The 13300-nt window shown below is 58.7% G+C and overlaps 2 protein-coding genes across 3 annotated transcripts; one reads left to right on the top strand and one right to left on the bottom strand.

The window, feature by feature from the left end:
• The first annotated feature begins 492 nt into the window (after nucleotides 1-492).
• On the top strand, nucleotides 493-3224 carry BRICD5 (BRICHOS domain containing 5). Its single transcript, XM_069485710.1, has 6 exons — nucleotides 493-555; nucleotides 1533-2018; nucleotides 2194-2349; nucleotides 2421-2522; nucleotides 2769-2922; nucleotides 3019-3224. Exons 1-6 carry the CDS (start codon nucleotides 493-495, stop codon nucleotides 3111-3113), a joined length of 1056 nt encoding a protein of 351 aa, XP_069341811.1. The 3' UTR covers nucleotides 3114-3224.
• On the bottom strand, nucleotides 3136-7104 carry MLST8 (MTOR associated protein, LST8 homolog). Of its 2 annotated transcripts, none has more exons than XM_069486283.1 (9): nucleotides 7037-7104; nucleotides 6351-6552; nucleotides 6155-6203; nucleotides 5907-6069; nucleotides 5420-5495; nucleotides 5187-5339; nucleotides 4193-4317; nucleotides 3896-4059; nucleotides 3136-3769 (listed from the first exon to the last, which is right to left on the bottom strand). In XM_069486283.1, the coding sequence occupies exons 2-9, from the start codon at nucleotides 6477-6479 to the stop codon at nucleotides 3651-3653; spliced, it is 978 nt and encodes a 325-aa protein (XP_069342384.1). In that variant the 5' UTR covers nucleotides 6480-6552; nucleotides 7037-7104; the 3' UTR covers nucleotides 3136-3650. The 2 variants fall into 2 exon arrangements, with proteins under 2 accessions (XP_069342384.1, XP_069342383.1); XM_069486282.1 differs by having other exon boundaries at nucleotides 3137-3769; nucleotides 6155-6206.
• Between the last annotated feature and the right edge of the window lie 6196 nt (nucleotides 7105-13300).

The following is a 13300-nucleotide window of genomic DNA, read 5'->3' on the forward strand; positions in this document are numbered from 1 at the left end:
AGGAATGAGATGTCCCAAGAACAGGAAGTCCTTTTATGAACCAGTCTCTTCCTGTCCTCCCGTACCCTTGGTTGGGGCAAGGCGAGGATTAGATGCCGGGGGATTAGATGCCGAGTGGCCCTTGGGGCCACCCACCTTGGCCCTGAATTCCTGTGTAGGTGGCCAGCAGGAGTACTGGCTGGGGCCATCAGCTAGCCCAGGGTTCTTGGCAGGGTCTCTGCCCTTTTCTGCCTGTTCCCTGAGTCCGCAGACCTTTAACAGGCCTGACAGGCAGACTCAGCAGCACTTGCAGGGCAGAGCCTGGGAAGCTGTTCCTTTTGGCTGACTCCTTCCCGGCGCCTTGCCCTGCACCCAGTGGCTTCTCCCAGCCCCATGGTCACAGCACTCCTTCACTTGTTCACGGAGCGTTCCCAGAGCAATAAAGGGTGTCCTGAGCCTTCAGTTCCTCCCAGGCCTGGGGGACCCGCAGTTTGGACTGTGCCACAGGGCAACATGAGGGCAGCCGCGCCTGTGAGGTTGGTGGTGCTGACGTTGGCTCTGCGAGGTCGGCTCAAGGTAGGTCTGGATATTGAGCAGGCCTGTCAGGGCGTTGTCACCCACACCAGGAGCACGTGGCAGGTGCGGCCGTCAGCGACACTTCCCTCTTCAGCCCACCACCCAGGAGTCTGTGTGTGCCCTGTCTCTGGCCCACAAGGGCCATTGCACTATGTGACCCTGAATGCACATTAAACTCTTAAACCTACAATGACTCGGGCATTCCTTGCTCTTGTCTTGCACTAGCGCTGCACTGAGGTGGCAGCTGTCTAGCTGCAGGTGGGAGCAGGGAGGGATAAAAGTCGAAGGCTGGACAGGGATTCCAGTTCCAGAGTTGGAATGCCATCCACCCATTTCACACCCATTACACAGGAACAGGTTCCAAAGAATCAGGAAAAGCAAGATAAAACGGAAAGCGGAGAGGGAAAGGGCCACAGGGTGAGGCTGGTGGAGGCAGGCATGCCCACGGTGGGCTGCCATGCAGCAGCTGGATGGCCAGAGGCGCGGGGCAGTGAGCGGAGCTGAGTTAGAAACTGCCCTGGGCAGGACACCGAGGCTGTCCTAACGGTCCTGGTGCGTGGTCCAGCCTCTCGGAGCCTGCTGTTGGCACATGCTCTGCATGGTGCCCGTCTTGTGTTGGTGAGGGCAGGGGAGTGGCTAGGGGTGCACAGGCCCACACCACTTGTTCACTGAGCAGGCATTTATTGACAGCTTGCTGGGTGCCAGGGCCTGTGTCCGGCCCCGGCAGTCTAGAGGTAACCTGAGAGACTTAGACACCTCTTCAGAAAAAACTAAATCTGCCCCAACCAGACTTATCAAGTTGCCCTGCCCAGGCCTGGGCTGCCCTCCAGTCAGCAGGCTGGACTTGATTTCCACGTGGCTGTGCCCTATACCCTCCCAAACCCCGTGCTCTGCAGCCTGCACAGGCCAGGTGTCTGGAGAGCCAGGCCTGGTGACAGGCACCCCCAGATGGGAGGAGGGGACTGTCCTGGCTCTGACCTGGACATCAGATCCGGAGCTGGGCAGGAGGTGGTGGGTCAGGAGGGGAGGGGTCTAGTTGTTTGGCTCATCAGAGGCGTCCTGAGGTTTCCTGGGCAAGGCTGCAGGCAAGGGGCTGCAGACAATCGGCGCATTGTCAGCAGGGGCTGCAGCATGGAGCACGGGAGCTGCCGCACCGAGAGCCCTGGGCCCAGGCCCGTGGCGGTGAGTGCCTCCCACGCTTCTGGGGCAAGGCCCCAGGGGATGCCCCAGGCAGGGCAGGGGACAGAAATGCCCACCCTACCTCCGCCCCTTCCTTCCCTGAGCAAGCCTGCTCCCTGGTGTCTAACCCCAGTGACCCACTGACCCCAACGTGCCCCCAGGTGAAGATCAAGCCCTGCCACAGAGGCTGGAGAGCCGCTGGCCTGCTGCTGCTGCTGCTGGCACTGGCCACTGTGGGGGCCGTGGCTGGGGGGCTCCTTGGCTTCACTCAGGGCACTCCTAAGGTGAGCCCCTCCTCGGGACTAGGGGAAGCGGCAAGGGAGGCCAGCACATCCCAGCCCCCCAGAGAGCCAGGGCTGGGGGCAGAGGGCCCATTCGAGGGATGTCGGAAACCCCACAGCCCAGCACTGAGGGGTGCATTGGGGGCTGCCCAGCTGAACTCCAACTTCCCACTCCCAGCCATTGCTGCAGATGCTGCGACTGACCCTCGCAAGCCCCCAGGTACCCCGGTCCAACCAAACCATCCTGGTGGACATGGCCCAGAACGCAGCAACCATTACAGTGACTCCACCTCAGAGCAACCGCAGCTGGGTGGTGCTGTTCGACGGGCAGAGCGTGAGTGGGCAGGGAGGGGTCACCGCTGCAGGTGTCTGGGGTGGCCCTGCCTCACACCCCTGCTTCCCCAGGGCTGCATCTGTTACCGCCCCGAGGAGCACCAGGCCTGCTTCCTCCGCCTGATGGAGGACCGGGATCGGGAGACCCTGCAGCTGCTGGTGAACACCTCGAGGGTGAGCAGCCCCCGCTGGGCTCAGCCCAGGGCCAGGGGCCAGACAAAGGGTCCTGTGTGCAGGCTGGGCCAGGGCAGGCTGGGGCTCTGGTTTCAGGGGAACAGAAAACTCTATCTTCCCTTAGCTGGGGCTGTTGACAATAGCTGAGGGTGGGACCGTCAAGGTGGGGGCAGGGATGCATGGGCCCCACCAGCCAGAGGCAGGGGAGGTGCCCCCATCCCCAGCCCACCAGAGCCTTCTCTGCAGGCCCAAGGGTCCTGCACCCCCAGCCAGGACACCCACTATGCCCAGGAGCTGCTGGCCGTGCAAGGGAGCCATGAGGTGGACCCTGCCCAGGTGGGGGCTTTGGTGCAGCACCTTTGTGCAAAGACCCCCATCTACTGGGCCCGTCGAGCAGATGGTGAGTCAGGGCAGCTGTGTGGGGAGGCTCCTCAGGACAGTCTGGGGGGCTTGGGGTAGAAGCCCTTCGGGAATTCATGGAGCCCCCTCCCCCCAGGGCCCCAGAGGCAGCGGTTGATCTATCTCTGCATCGACATCTGCTTCCCAAGCAACATCTGCGTGTCAGTCTGCTTTTATTATCTCCCAGACTAAGCCCCCTGGCCTGGGCCAGCCCAGCCCCTGTCCCCAGTCTAGTGGGCCGGCTGAGTTACCAGCACCATGGAGGACAGCTGCTGCAGGGACTAATAAACCCTTCCACCTGGCTGTGGTGGTGGTCTCTGTGGCCTCCGGACCTGACATGGGTGGGGAGGGGAGGGGAGGGGAGGGGTAAGCACTGGCTTGGGGGGGGCACCAGCCTTAGAACCCACTCGGCAGCTCCAGCCCAGGGGGTCCAGACTTTCTGAGAGGAGTGCAGGCCATCGCAGCCCAGTCTCATGCAGCCTGGCTCAGGCCACCTCCTGGACCCTGTCACATCCAGATAAGCAACTGGGGGCTGAGAGAGCCCAGGGCAGAGCGGCCTGCAAGTCTGGGCTGGCCCAGGGGAGCCAGTCAGGTCTGGTTAGCCTGGGTGGGCCGAGGCTAGCCCATGGGGTTTCACTCTGACCTGGTGCTATACAGGGACATCCAGCCGGTGCCACCTGCACCAGGCAGTGCCGGCGGTCAGCTGCTTGCAGTCCTGAGGGGCACAGGCTAGCCCAGCACGCTGTCGTTGAAGGCCAAGCAGACGACAGCCTTCTGGTGGCCTCCATACTCCCTCTTGATCTCGCCAGTCTCCACGCACCAGAGCCGGGCCAGGTTGTCCGAGGAGGCTGAAGGGAGGGCCAGGCAGCAGCTCAGGGCGCAGGCCAGGCCGGGCTGGGCCGCCTGAGGCGGAGGAGGAGCAGCAGCCGTGGCAGGGTGGGCAGGGGTGGGGGAGGTGGGAGGGCTGGGCTTACCAGTGACGATATACTGGGAGTCCCCCGAGAAGGCACAGCCCCACATCCAGCCCCGGGAGGACTCCCCAGGGTTACCGCTCCTGATGCTCAGCTCTGTCATCAGGGAGAAGTTGGATGTCCTCCAAATCTTGCACGTCTGGTCGGCTGAGCAGGTGGCAAGGAGCCTGGGGGCAAGTGTGGGGCGTTGAGCAATAGCCTCCCACCCTGCACCCCCGTGCCACACACCAGGTAGGCCCCGACCCATCAAGCCCCCAGCCCCAGGCAGGACCCCTCCTAGGCCACCAAGCCCTGACGCACGTGGAGTCGGGGCTGAAGCGGCACTGCAGAGCGTAGCGTGTGTGGGCAGGGATCTTGGTCTTGGGGATAAGCTGAGTCACCTCGTCACCAATGCCCCCAGTCAGATTCCAGACATAGCAGTTTCCCTACAGGGTAGGAGGCAGTCACAGGGAGCCTGGCCTTGGCCTGAGACTCAGGGAAGGATGCCCTGGGGACTTCAACACTGGGGGCTGACTGTGCTAAGGGGCACACAGGCAGGCACCTCTGGTCCCACCTGTAGGAGGCACCTGGGAGGCCTGGCCCCAGGCTAGGGCCACATCAGCCAGCCAAGTGCAGGAGGCCACATCTGGCCAAGGACTCGCACATGTCCTCCTGGAGGATGTTGCTGGCCAACAAGAATGTGAAGAAGGATGGGGCAAGGGCACCGACAGAGGGGACAGCACAGATGGAGATTGGAGGGGGGAAGTCTGGGGACATGGGGGGTGGTGATGCACTGGGATCGCAACAAAGTTAATGGGAGAAGATGAGGCTAGAGAGGGGAGCAGGGGCCAAACCACAGCATCCCACAGCCGTGGTCAGGAGCCGGGTATCTCGGGTCCCCCAGGAGAAGCAGTGTAGCCAGTGTTGCTGAAGGACACTCTGGTGGCCAAGGGAGAATGGATCAGGAGCCAGGAGAGATCAAAGAGGAGGAAGGGAGGCCACAGAGGGAGTGTGTCTACTGTCAGGGGAAGACAAGAGTGACCTGGACCAGGAGGCAACAGGGAGAAAAGAGGGAAGTGGACAGACTTGAGAGGGACTCTGGAGACTGAAGTGACCACCGCCTGCTATGTGAGCTAAGGCAGGGTGCAGAGTGGCATCAGCAGCGACACCGAGGCTCTTTGGTGGCTGTGTGGGTGTTGGAGCCCAGGAGGGGGGAAAAGCGAGCTTATGGGGGGAAGGAGGGGCCCAAGGGAATAAGCCCATCTGCAGGAGCTAAGGGGTTGCGTGCTGACCTGCACCCTCCACAGGGACTCACGGTGCTATTGACCGCTGCCATGTAGCTGGCATCGGGGTCGATGTGGGCAGACGTGATGGAGACCTCAGGCTCAGGGATCAGCTGCTCATTGTGGTCTGTTTTCAAGTCCCAGATGTGGATAGCTCCACTTTGGTCACCCACGATGAGCTCTGCCTGGGGTGCAGGGGAGGTGAGGCAGGCAGGACCCCTGCCCTCCAGAGGCCCAGGGTGCCGGCCTCGAAAGTACCCCTCACCTGGTTGGGATGCAGGCACACACAGTTAATGGGCGCGTTCACCTGGAAGATCCGCTGACACTGCAGGTTCCGGGACCTGCGGGGTGGGGGTGGGGGTGGGGGTGGGGGTGGGAGCACACACCATCTGTGGCGGGTGCTGTTGCTGCCCCACCCGGATGACCTCTCCCTGGTGGATTATCCTTGTCCCTCTGCTGATGAGAAATGCCGTGTAGAAAGCACCTGGGAGCTTCCGCTCTCCCCTCCAGGGGCCAGCCTGAAGCCAGTGACTGACTGAAGGGGAGGAATAGGCTGGCCCCTGGCTTGGAGGCAGGACTAGCTCTTTGAAGCAAGTCACACTGTCCTGCTTTCCTCACTTCCCGCAATAAATCACCCACACAAAGCTCCCTGTCTCAGCCTCTGCTTGGAGAGAACCTGACTAGACACAGTCTCCCGGCCTGGCCCACCCCCACCGCCAGGCAGCAGGCCCCTCTTGCCCAGCACCCCACACCTGAGGTCCCAGATCCTGGCCGTGCAGTCCTCCCCACCCGTGTACATCCAGCGGCCGTCCTCGTGGAAGCCCACAGACGCAATGTTCTTGTTGACGCCATCGTAGCTAATGATGGGGTTGGGGTTATTGGAGTTGAGATCATACATGCGGATGTGCTGGTAACCTAGGGGGACAGCCTGAACTGAAGCTTGGCTGTGCCCAGGTCGGCCCACCAGAGGTCGGGGTCAGAGGTCAAGGGTCACAGGTACCTGCAGCAGCAATCATGCTGCGGTCTGGCGTGATCTCCAATGCATTCACCTGCTGGGTCTGTTAAGGAGGATGGCGGGGAAAGGAGGCCCTCAGGGCCTCCGAGATCTGGCCTAAGCAGCTGCACCCTTCCCACGCTGTTACCTCCACCCGGCGTCCTGCCAGCACCACCCTGCCCGCCCGCTGGGTGGAGGATACGGAGTCCTGGTGCTGCACGGTGCGGGTGCAGATCCCGCTGTGGGCCTGCCAGAACCGCACGGTGTGGTCATAGCCTGCAGTGGCCAAAATGACCGGGTCACTGCCCACGGTGCCTGGCGAGGTGTTCATGGTGTGGCTGTTAGGGAGACTGAGGCTGCACAGGGCCCGTGATCGGACCGGCAGGGGTCACAGGTCAGAGCGTCTGGAGAGGAGAGAGGGGAAGCAGAGACACCTTCTAGGTACTAAGTGGATTACAGATCCACTAGGTGCTGACAGATGGCTATTATTGTGCATTTAGAGACGGGGAAACAGCGCTGATAGGTTCAGGGACACGCGTGACAACCCGCGAGGGGCAGCTCCGGGCTCCGGCGTGCGCTCAGTTCCCCGCCCCCCCCCCCCCCCCGCGGCCGGCAGGGGGCGGTCGCGACCGGGCCCACTCTGCCGCAGGGGCGGGCCGCGCGTGCGCAGGGCGGCGGGCGGGCCGGGGGACGGCCGAGCGCTGCGGCTGCGCATGCGTAGCAGGCCGGCGGCGGGCCCTGGTTGGGGGTGCTGTCTGGCCGGCCCCCCGAGCTCTCTTGTGCTCCGCCGACCGCCCTGGGTCCGTCCTGCCGGCCAGCCTGTCCCGGCCGTGCTCCCCCCCGCCGCCCAGCAGCTGCTTCCCGACCCTCGCCCCGCGGCCTCCATACCTTACAGGCGGCTCCGCGCTGTGCCGTGGCCCAGGACGGCGAGGGGAGCCGGAGCGAGTCGATAGAAGCCGAGGCCGAGCATAGAGTTATCGATGGGCCTCTAGGGCGACACCATGTGCGGGCGGGGGTGAGTGGGACGAGACCAAAGTTCTGGAACTGGGGGCTCCTGAACCTGGAGGCCGCTGCGGGGTGGGCGAAGGCAGCGGCTTTGTCCCCAGCCTTCTCCCCACTCGGCACCACCCCTTCTGACACGGCTGCCCATTTTCCAGGCTTGGACCCCCAGGCGGGGTGGCGCGGTCCTCACACTCTACCGACCTCCTACTCCACCGGCTAGGGTTGACAGGTCAAGTACAGGACTGGAATTTCAGATAAGCAATGAATAATTTTTTTAGTGTGAGTATCTCCCAAACATTGCGTGGGACATACTTATACTAAAAAAGTTACTTGCTTATCCTGTAGTTTTATTTGCTGTATCTGTCACCCCAAGGCCAGGGCCTGTCTAGCCCCAGTCAGACCCTGGGGACACCCCACTCAGCCCAGGAACCCCTCAGAACCACAGACACTCATTGCGCACTTCCATAGGCGGTCTTACCCCTGAGATGGGCTCTCCCACGGTTTCTTCCCACTGCGCTTATAATCAGGCCTGCACCCTCTCCTTTCCTCCCGCCACACCAAGTCCCTTGCCACCCACCCGGGCCCTGGGTCCCAGGAACCCTCCTTCCTCTTTCCTGCCTCATAGCCTTTAAATACCACAAAACAATCCCAAACTCTCTCCTTGGAAGAGCTGTCCTCACTGCCTTGCTAGCTCCCTTCCTCACTGCCCACTCATTCCTCAACCCCTTTGATCTGCCTTTTACCCCCAGCTCTCCAATGAAAACCCTTCAAGGTCACTGGCAATCTCACTTTGCTAAACCCAGTGGATACTTTTCCTCCCACATCTTGACAAGTCTGTGCAGTGGTTGACAGCACCACGCCTTAAAATCTCCCATCTCCCACCCTCTTGCCTGGCACTGGCTCTCTTTTCCTGCCAGCCCTCCAGAGACCTCTCTCTGCACCGCATGCTAGACCTGGGGGCTGGGGACCACCAGCTCCATGGCTTCCAATAGCCTCCCTGCTCTGGGGCATTTCCACCCTGTCTCCAGCTCAGGTGGTTTACAGAGCCTTCGCTTTTGAAGTACATCCAGCTCCTTATTACTGTCCCTTGAATGCCCCACCAACACCACCACCTTCCACGGCCAAGAGATGTCATCGCTGACTGCTTCCCCTTCTGTGTGCTGTGTCCCCTCTTGTGTTACAGCTGGGCCAGATGTGGACCACCCTTCCCTCACCCTTCCTTTCCCATCAGCCAGGATTCTACCTCTGGCCTGCCTGCCTGCCTGTCCTTTTCTTTCCACTGCCCTGGGTCTGAGCTCCCACTCCCAAAACAGTCTCCTCACTTGCCCCACCCACTTACTTTTGCCCCCTCCAGGCTGTCCTCTGAATTACAGAATGGTCTTTTAGAAAAACCTAGGTCTGGGCTGCATGCAATGTCTCATGCCTATAATCCTAGCACTTTGGGAGGCCAAGATGGGAGGATCACTTGAGCGCAGGAGTTCAGGGCTGCAGTGAGTTGCCATCACGCCACCATACTCTAGCCCAGGCAATAGAACAAAAACCTAAGTCTGATCTTTTCACCCCATTAGAAGCCTTCAAGTGTCTCCATCACCCTCCAGACTCCTAGGTCTGGACCCTGCTGGAGCTGTGGCTTCTTCTGTCTCTCCTTGAGTCATGTGTTCCAGCCAGAGGAGACACATCCTCCTCTTTGAGTCCTTGCCTGTGCCTGAGATGCTTTTCCCTCTATTCCTTTCCCTGCCAAACTCTTGGTTTTCAGCACCTTTAATAGCTTTTCTTCTTCTTCTTCTTTTTTTTTTTTTTTTTTTTTGGTAGAGACATCTTGCTGTGTTGCCCAGGCTGGTCTCAAACTCCTGGGCTCAAGCAAACCTCCCACTTCAGCCTCCCAAGTAGCTGGGACTACAAGTAATAGCATTTTGAGGTCTTATTCTGTGTGGGATTTTGTGCTGGGTGTTTTTGTTTTCATTGAGATGAAATTCACGTAACATAAAATTAACCATTTAAAGTGAACAATTCAGTGGCGCTTAGTACACTCACAGTGTGTGCACCCACAACCTCTGTCTGGTTCCAGAACATTTTCATCAACCCAAAAGGCACTCCCCATCCTTCCTTCCCCGGCCCAGCCCCTGGCAACCACTAATCTGCTTTCTGTCTCTACAGATTTGCCTATTCTGGGCACTTTGTATAAATTAAATCATGCAATATATGGCCTTTTTCATCTGGCTTGTTTCACTCAGCATAATGTTTTTGAGTGTTTCATTCCTTTTTGTAGCTAAATAATATTCTTCCGTGCGGGCAAACCACATTTGATTCATCCATTCATCCTTCCATGGATATTTCTTTTTTCTTCCTTTTTGGCTATTGTGACTAATGCTGCCAAGAACACTCAGTGCCAGCATCTGAGCATGTGTTTTCATTTCTCTTGGGCATATACTAGGAGTGGAATTGCTGGGTCACATGGCAACTCCATGTTCAACTTTCACAGGAACCGCCAAACTAGGATGAGCATTTTACCTACATTACGCATCGAGGCCTTACAATGACTCTGCTGAGGAAGAACCACCCTCATTTTAGAGACAAGGAAACGGAGGCTCAAAGACGTAGAACCGTGTATCCAAGAGCATACGACTGGAAGATGGTAGGACTCAGGTTTCGCCCAGCTCTAGGCCAGGCCCCATCCTGTGGGCTCAACTCTTTCCTGATCTTTCCCCCTCTGGCCAGTGGGATTCCTCCCTGGGCAGCCCTGGAAACTCACATGTCCTCTTCATCTTCCTCTCAAAGTGGACAGGAGATCCCTGAGGCTGGCCCCACGCCTGGCTCAGAGGCAGCTTGGGGAATAGCAGATGGATACATGGGGTTGGAAGCCCGGGAGAGGAGCCCCGAGAACACCAGCCTTTGCAGGCTGGAGACCACTAAACCCGTGAGGGAACCTAAGAGCAGGAGAGAAGGGTGGGCTGAGGCAGGCTTGGCCAGGTGTATAGGCTCCCGCCTGTCCCCAGCACCCTGAGCTGCTTGCATTTTCTGTGGGGCCTCTGGATGGAGGCTGAGGGCAGGGGAACAGCTCTTGGGAGGCTGCAGGTGTCCCAGGCCTCAGGGTGCTGATGCACTGGGCAAGGCCCCCATCCTCCTAAGTAGCTCCAGCATCTCTGCTGGGCAGGAGTGTGTGGTTTCTGATCCTCTGCAATGTACCAGGCACTAGCTAAGTGCTGCACAGAGGTGGCACCCACAGGAATGACAGAAACCATGGCAGCTAACATATGATTCGTGCTTCCAGCACCCCATGGGGAGGGCACGTTCATTGTCCCCATTTTACACATAAAGGGCCAGGCACCAGGGCCTTAGGGGGTTGGGAGGGACACCCAAGAGCACCTGAGCAGCCACACAGCTGGTGGGCAGAGGAAGGGGCTGCGGCTGGCCAGCCAACGCCGTGCATCTGGGAAGGAGGCCAGCCCGGGCTGCAGTGAAGCTGCCGCCAGCTCCACTCCAGGCTGAGCCTAGGCAATTCTGCTGGCTCAGCGGCACCCCCCCACCCCCCACCCCCGGCCTGACTTCCTGGAGGGTTGCCCGAGTCCCACGAGTCCCACGCCTCTGCATCTTCATCCCCAGCCAGAGCGGCTGCCTACTGGGCCGCCCTAGTCCCCAGGCTGGGGGGTCCCCCCCAGGCAGATGCACATCTCTGTTTTCATGTAGACTTTCCCATCAGCCCTGGGCTGCAGGCAGAGCTGCTGGCCCATTTAACAGATGAGGCAGTTGAGCGTTAGGAATTTGTCCAAGGTCACTGGTTGGCAGTGCTGGATCTGGGGCTTCCTGACTTTTTCTGGGCATTAGCCTAACCTAGAAGGGGAAGGCTCTGACCTCCTTCTGCCGCACTCCACCCCTCGGGGCAGGAACCTCTGGGGCCATGGCCAGGAGCCCACTTGGAGCCTAGGTGCTTCTAGATCACACTCTGAGTACATGCCTGGGACCCCAGAATTCCCTGCCCAAAGGGCCCCAGGCCCACTCCCAGAATCTGTGCAGCCCTCTTCCCGGGTCTGTCCTCCTGAAGGTGGGCCACACAGTGGGGTGCCCACCCTTAGGTCTGAGAACTAAGGGGTGCCTGTTGTGGGGTGTGGATGGTGCTGGAGCTAGGCAGAGAACATGTGGGCAGCTGCAGGCAAGGGTCAGTTTTTTATCCAAAGGAATCCAAGAATTCTAAATTTGAACTTGGACTTTCAGGTCACGATGAAGGTATATTTGTCAAGGTAGGAGGATAGGACATGTTTTATTTCACAGGTTATTGGCATGATTTATAACATTTAAGTATTCAGGCTGGGTGCTGTGGTTCACGCCTGTAATGCCAGCACTTTAGGAGGAACAGGCAGGAGGATTGGATTTTCGGGATCAGCCTGGGCAACGTGGGACGACCCCATCCCTACAAAAAAGAAAAAAAAACACCACCAAAGTAATTAGCCAGGTGTGATGGTGCTCACCTGTAACCCAAGCTACTCGGGAGGCTGAGGCAGGAGGTCGCTTGAGCCCAGGAGTTCGAGATTGCAGTGAGCTGTGATCCCACCACTGTGCTCCAGCCTGGATGACAGAGAGAAAGAGACCCTGTTTCTAAAAAAAAAAAAAAAAAAAAAATTCAAACATTCAGTGTGGCCAGGCGCAGTGGCTCATGCCTGTAATCCTAGCACTCTGGGAGGCCGAGGCGGGCGGATCATTCGAGCTCAGGAGTTTGAGACCAGCCTGAGCAAGAGCGAGACACCGCCTCTACTAAAAATAGAAGGAAATGATCTGGACAGCTAAAAATATGTAGAAAAAATTAGCGGGGCATGGTGGCGCATGCCTGTAGTCCCAGCTACTCGGGAGGCTGAGGCAGGAGGATCGCTTGAGCCCAGGAGTTTGAGGTTGCTGTGAGCTAGGCTGACGCCATGGCACTCTAGCCCAGGAAACAGAGTGAGACTGTATCAAAAAAAGAAAAAAAAAAAATTCAGTGTGTGGGCCTCTGTATTCTTGCTCCAGGCCCTGCAAATGTTAGGCACAAGTCAGCATGGTTTACCTTGACAAGCCCAAAATGTAAATAAGAGTAATGATGGTAGCTGTCATCTTATTTATTATTTTTTTTTGTAGTTCCTCCTGTATGCTAGTCACACTGCCAGACTGTGGATACAAAGATGCCATGCACCCAGGCATAGAAACCTGAGAATATCACAGTATCTACAGCAGCCATTTATTGAGCACGTACTAAATCCTGCTGCAAAGTGCTTTGGGGATACCATCACAGTGAATCCTCCAGGAACCTAATGCTTACTCTCATCTTCCTGTAGGGGACACAGACTCAGGAAGACAAAGTGACCAGCTCATGATCACGAAACTGATAAGAGGATGAACTAGGACAAGTCCAGAGGCCAACATGGGTTCAAAGTCCAGATTCATGACCTCGATACTCTGGGACATCAGATGATCCACTTAGCTTCTCTGAGCCTCAGTTTCTTCATCTTTAAAATGAGGACAGTAAGTCCAACCTCATCTATAAAGTGACCAGCACAGTGCCTGGCCTGAGCAGGTACCCAGGAATCAGTCACTGTAAGGGTTGGGATGGCCTTTGCATTTAGGGACCCCCCCCCAGGAGCCCAGCACATGTCAGAAGACCTAGGCTTGCTCCCTAACCTCATGGGAGACCCCACAAAGGGAATGGCCAGCTGCCCTTGTGATCCCGGGCCCCCTGTGGCTACGCTTCCCCTTCCTCACCTCCTGGACCTGCTTGATGGTTGGCGCCACAGGGAGGAGGGGTCAGGCCACCCATCATGTGTGCCGCCCTCACCAAATTCTCCCAACAGCCTGACCCTCTCTGCAAATGAGGAAACAGAGCCTGGGCCAGGACTCAGACCCCAACTGGTCTGTCTCTAGGATGCTACAGGCCTGGAGTGTCCCAGTCCTTCAGGCAGGAGGTCGGAGGGTGACACTTCTGTAGGGGGTGGGGTAGGGTCAGCATCTGTCAGCCAAAACTGCCCTGCCTGGGGCTCCAGAACCCGCCGGTGGAGGCTGGAGAGAAAGCAGGGTGGGCGCTGGCTTGGGGTGGGTAGTGCTGGGGTGGGGGGAGCCGAGGCCCCTCCGGTGGTGGATGTGGGAGCTGCCCTGGGGCTGGGTCCAGACTGAGGCTGGGGGAAGCTG

The sequence above is a fragment of the Eulemur rufifrons genome, chromosome 14, assembly GCF_041146395.1.
Source record: "Eulemur rufifrons isolate Redbay chromosome 14, OSU_ERuf_1, whole genome shotgun sequence".
Lineage (NCBI taxonomy): Eukaryota > Metazoa > Chordata > Mammalia > Primates > Lemuridae > Eulemur > Eulemur rufifrons.

Excerpts from the sequence above, each read along its gene's own strand:
- BRICD5 (XM_069485710.1), top strand. The coding sequence starts at position 493 with ATGAGGGCAGCCGCGCCTGTGAGGTTGGTGGTGCTGACGTTGGCTCTG. Across the intron at positions 2,019-2,193 it reads TCACTCAGGGCACTCCTAAG|CCATTGCTGCAGATGCTGCG; the intron begins GTGAGCCCCTCC and ends TCCCACTCCCAG. Across the intron at positions 2,923-3,018 it reads CTGGGCCCGTCGAGCAGATG|GGCCCCAGAGGCAGCGGTTG; the intron begins GTGAGTCAGGGC and ends CCCTCCCCCCAG.
- MLST8 (XM_069486282.1), bottom strand. The coding sequence starts at position 6,479 with ATGAACACCTCGCCAGGCACCGTGGGCAGTGACCCGGTCATTTTGGCC. Across the intron at positions 5,340-5,419 it reads TGTGCCTGCATCCCAACCAG|GCAGAGCTCATCGTGGGTGA; the intron begins GTGAGGGGTACT and ends CCTGCACCCCAG. Across the intron at positions 4,060-4,192 it reads CGCTTCAGCCCCGACTCCAC|GCTCCTTGCCACCTGCTCAG; the intron begins GTGCGTCAGGGC and ends ACTTGCCCCCAG.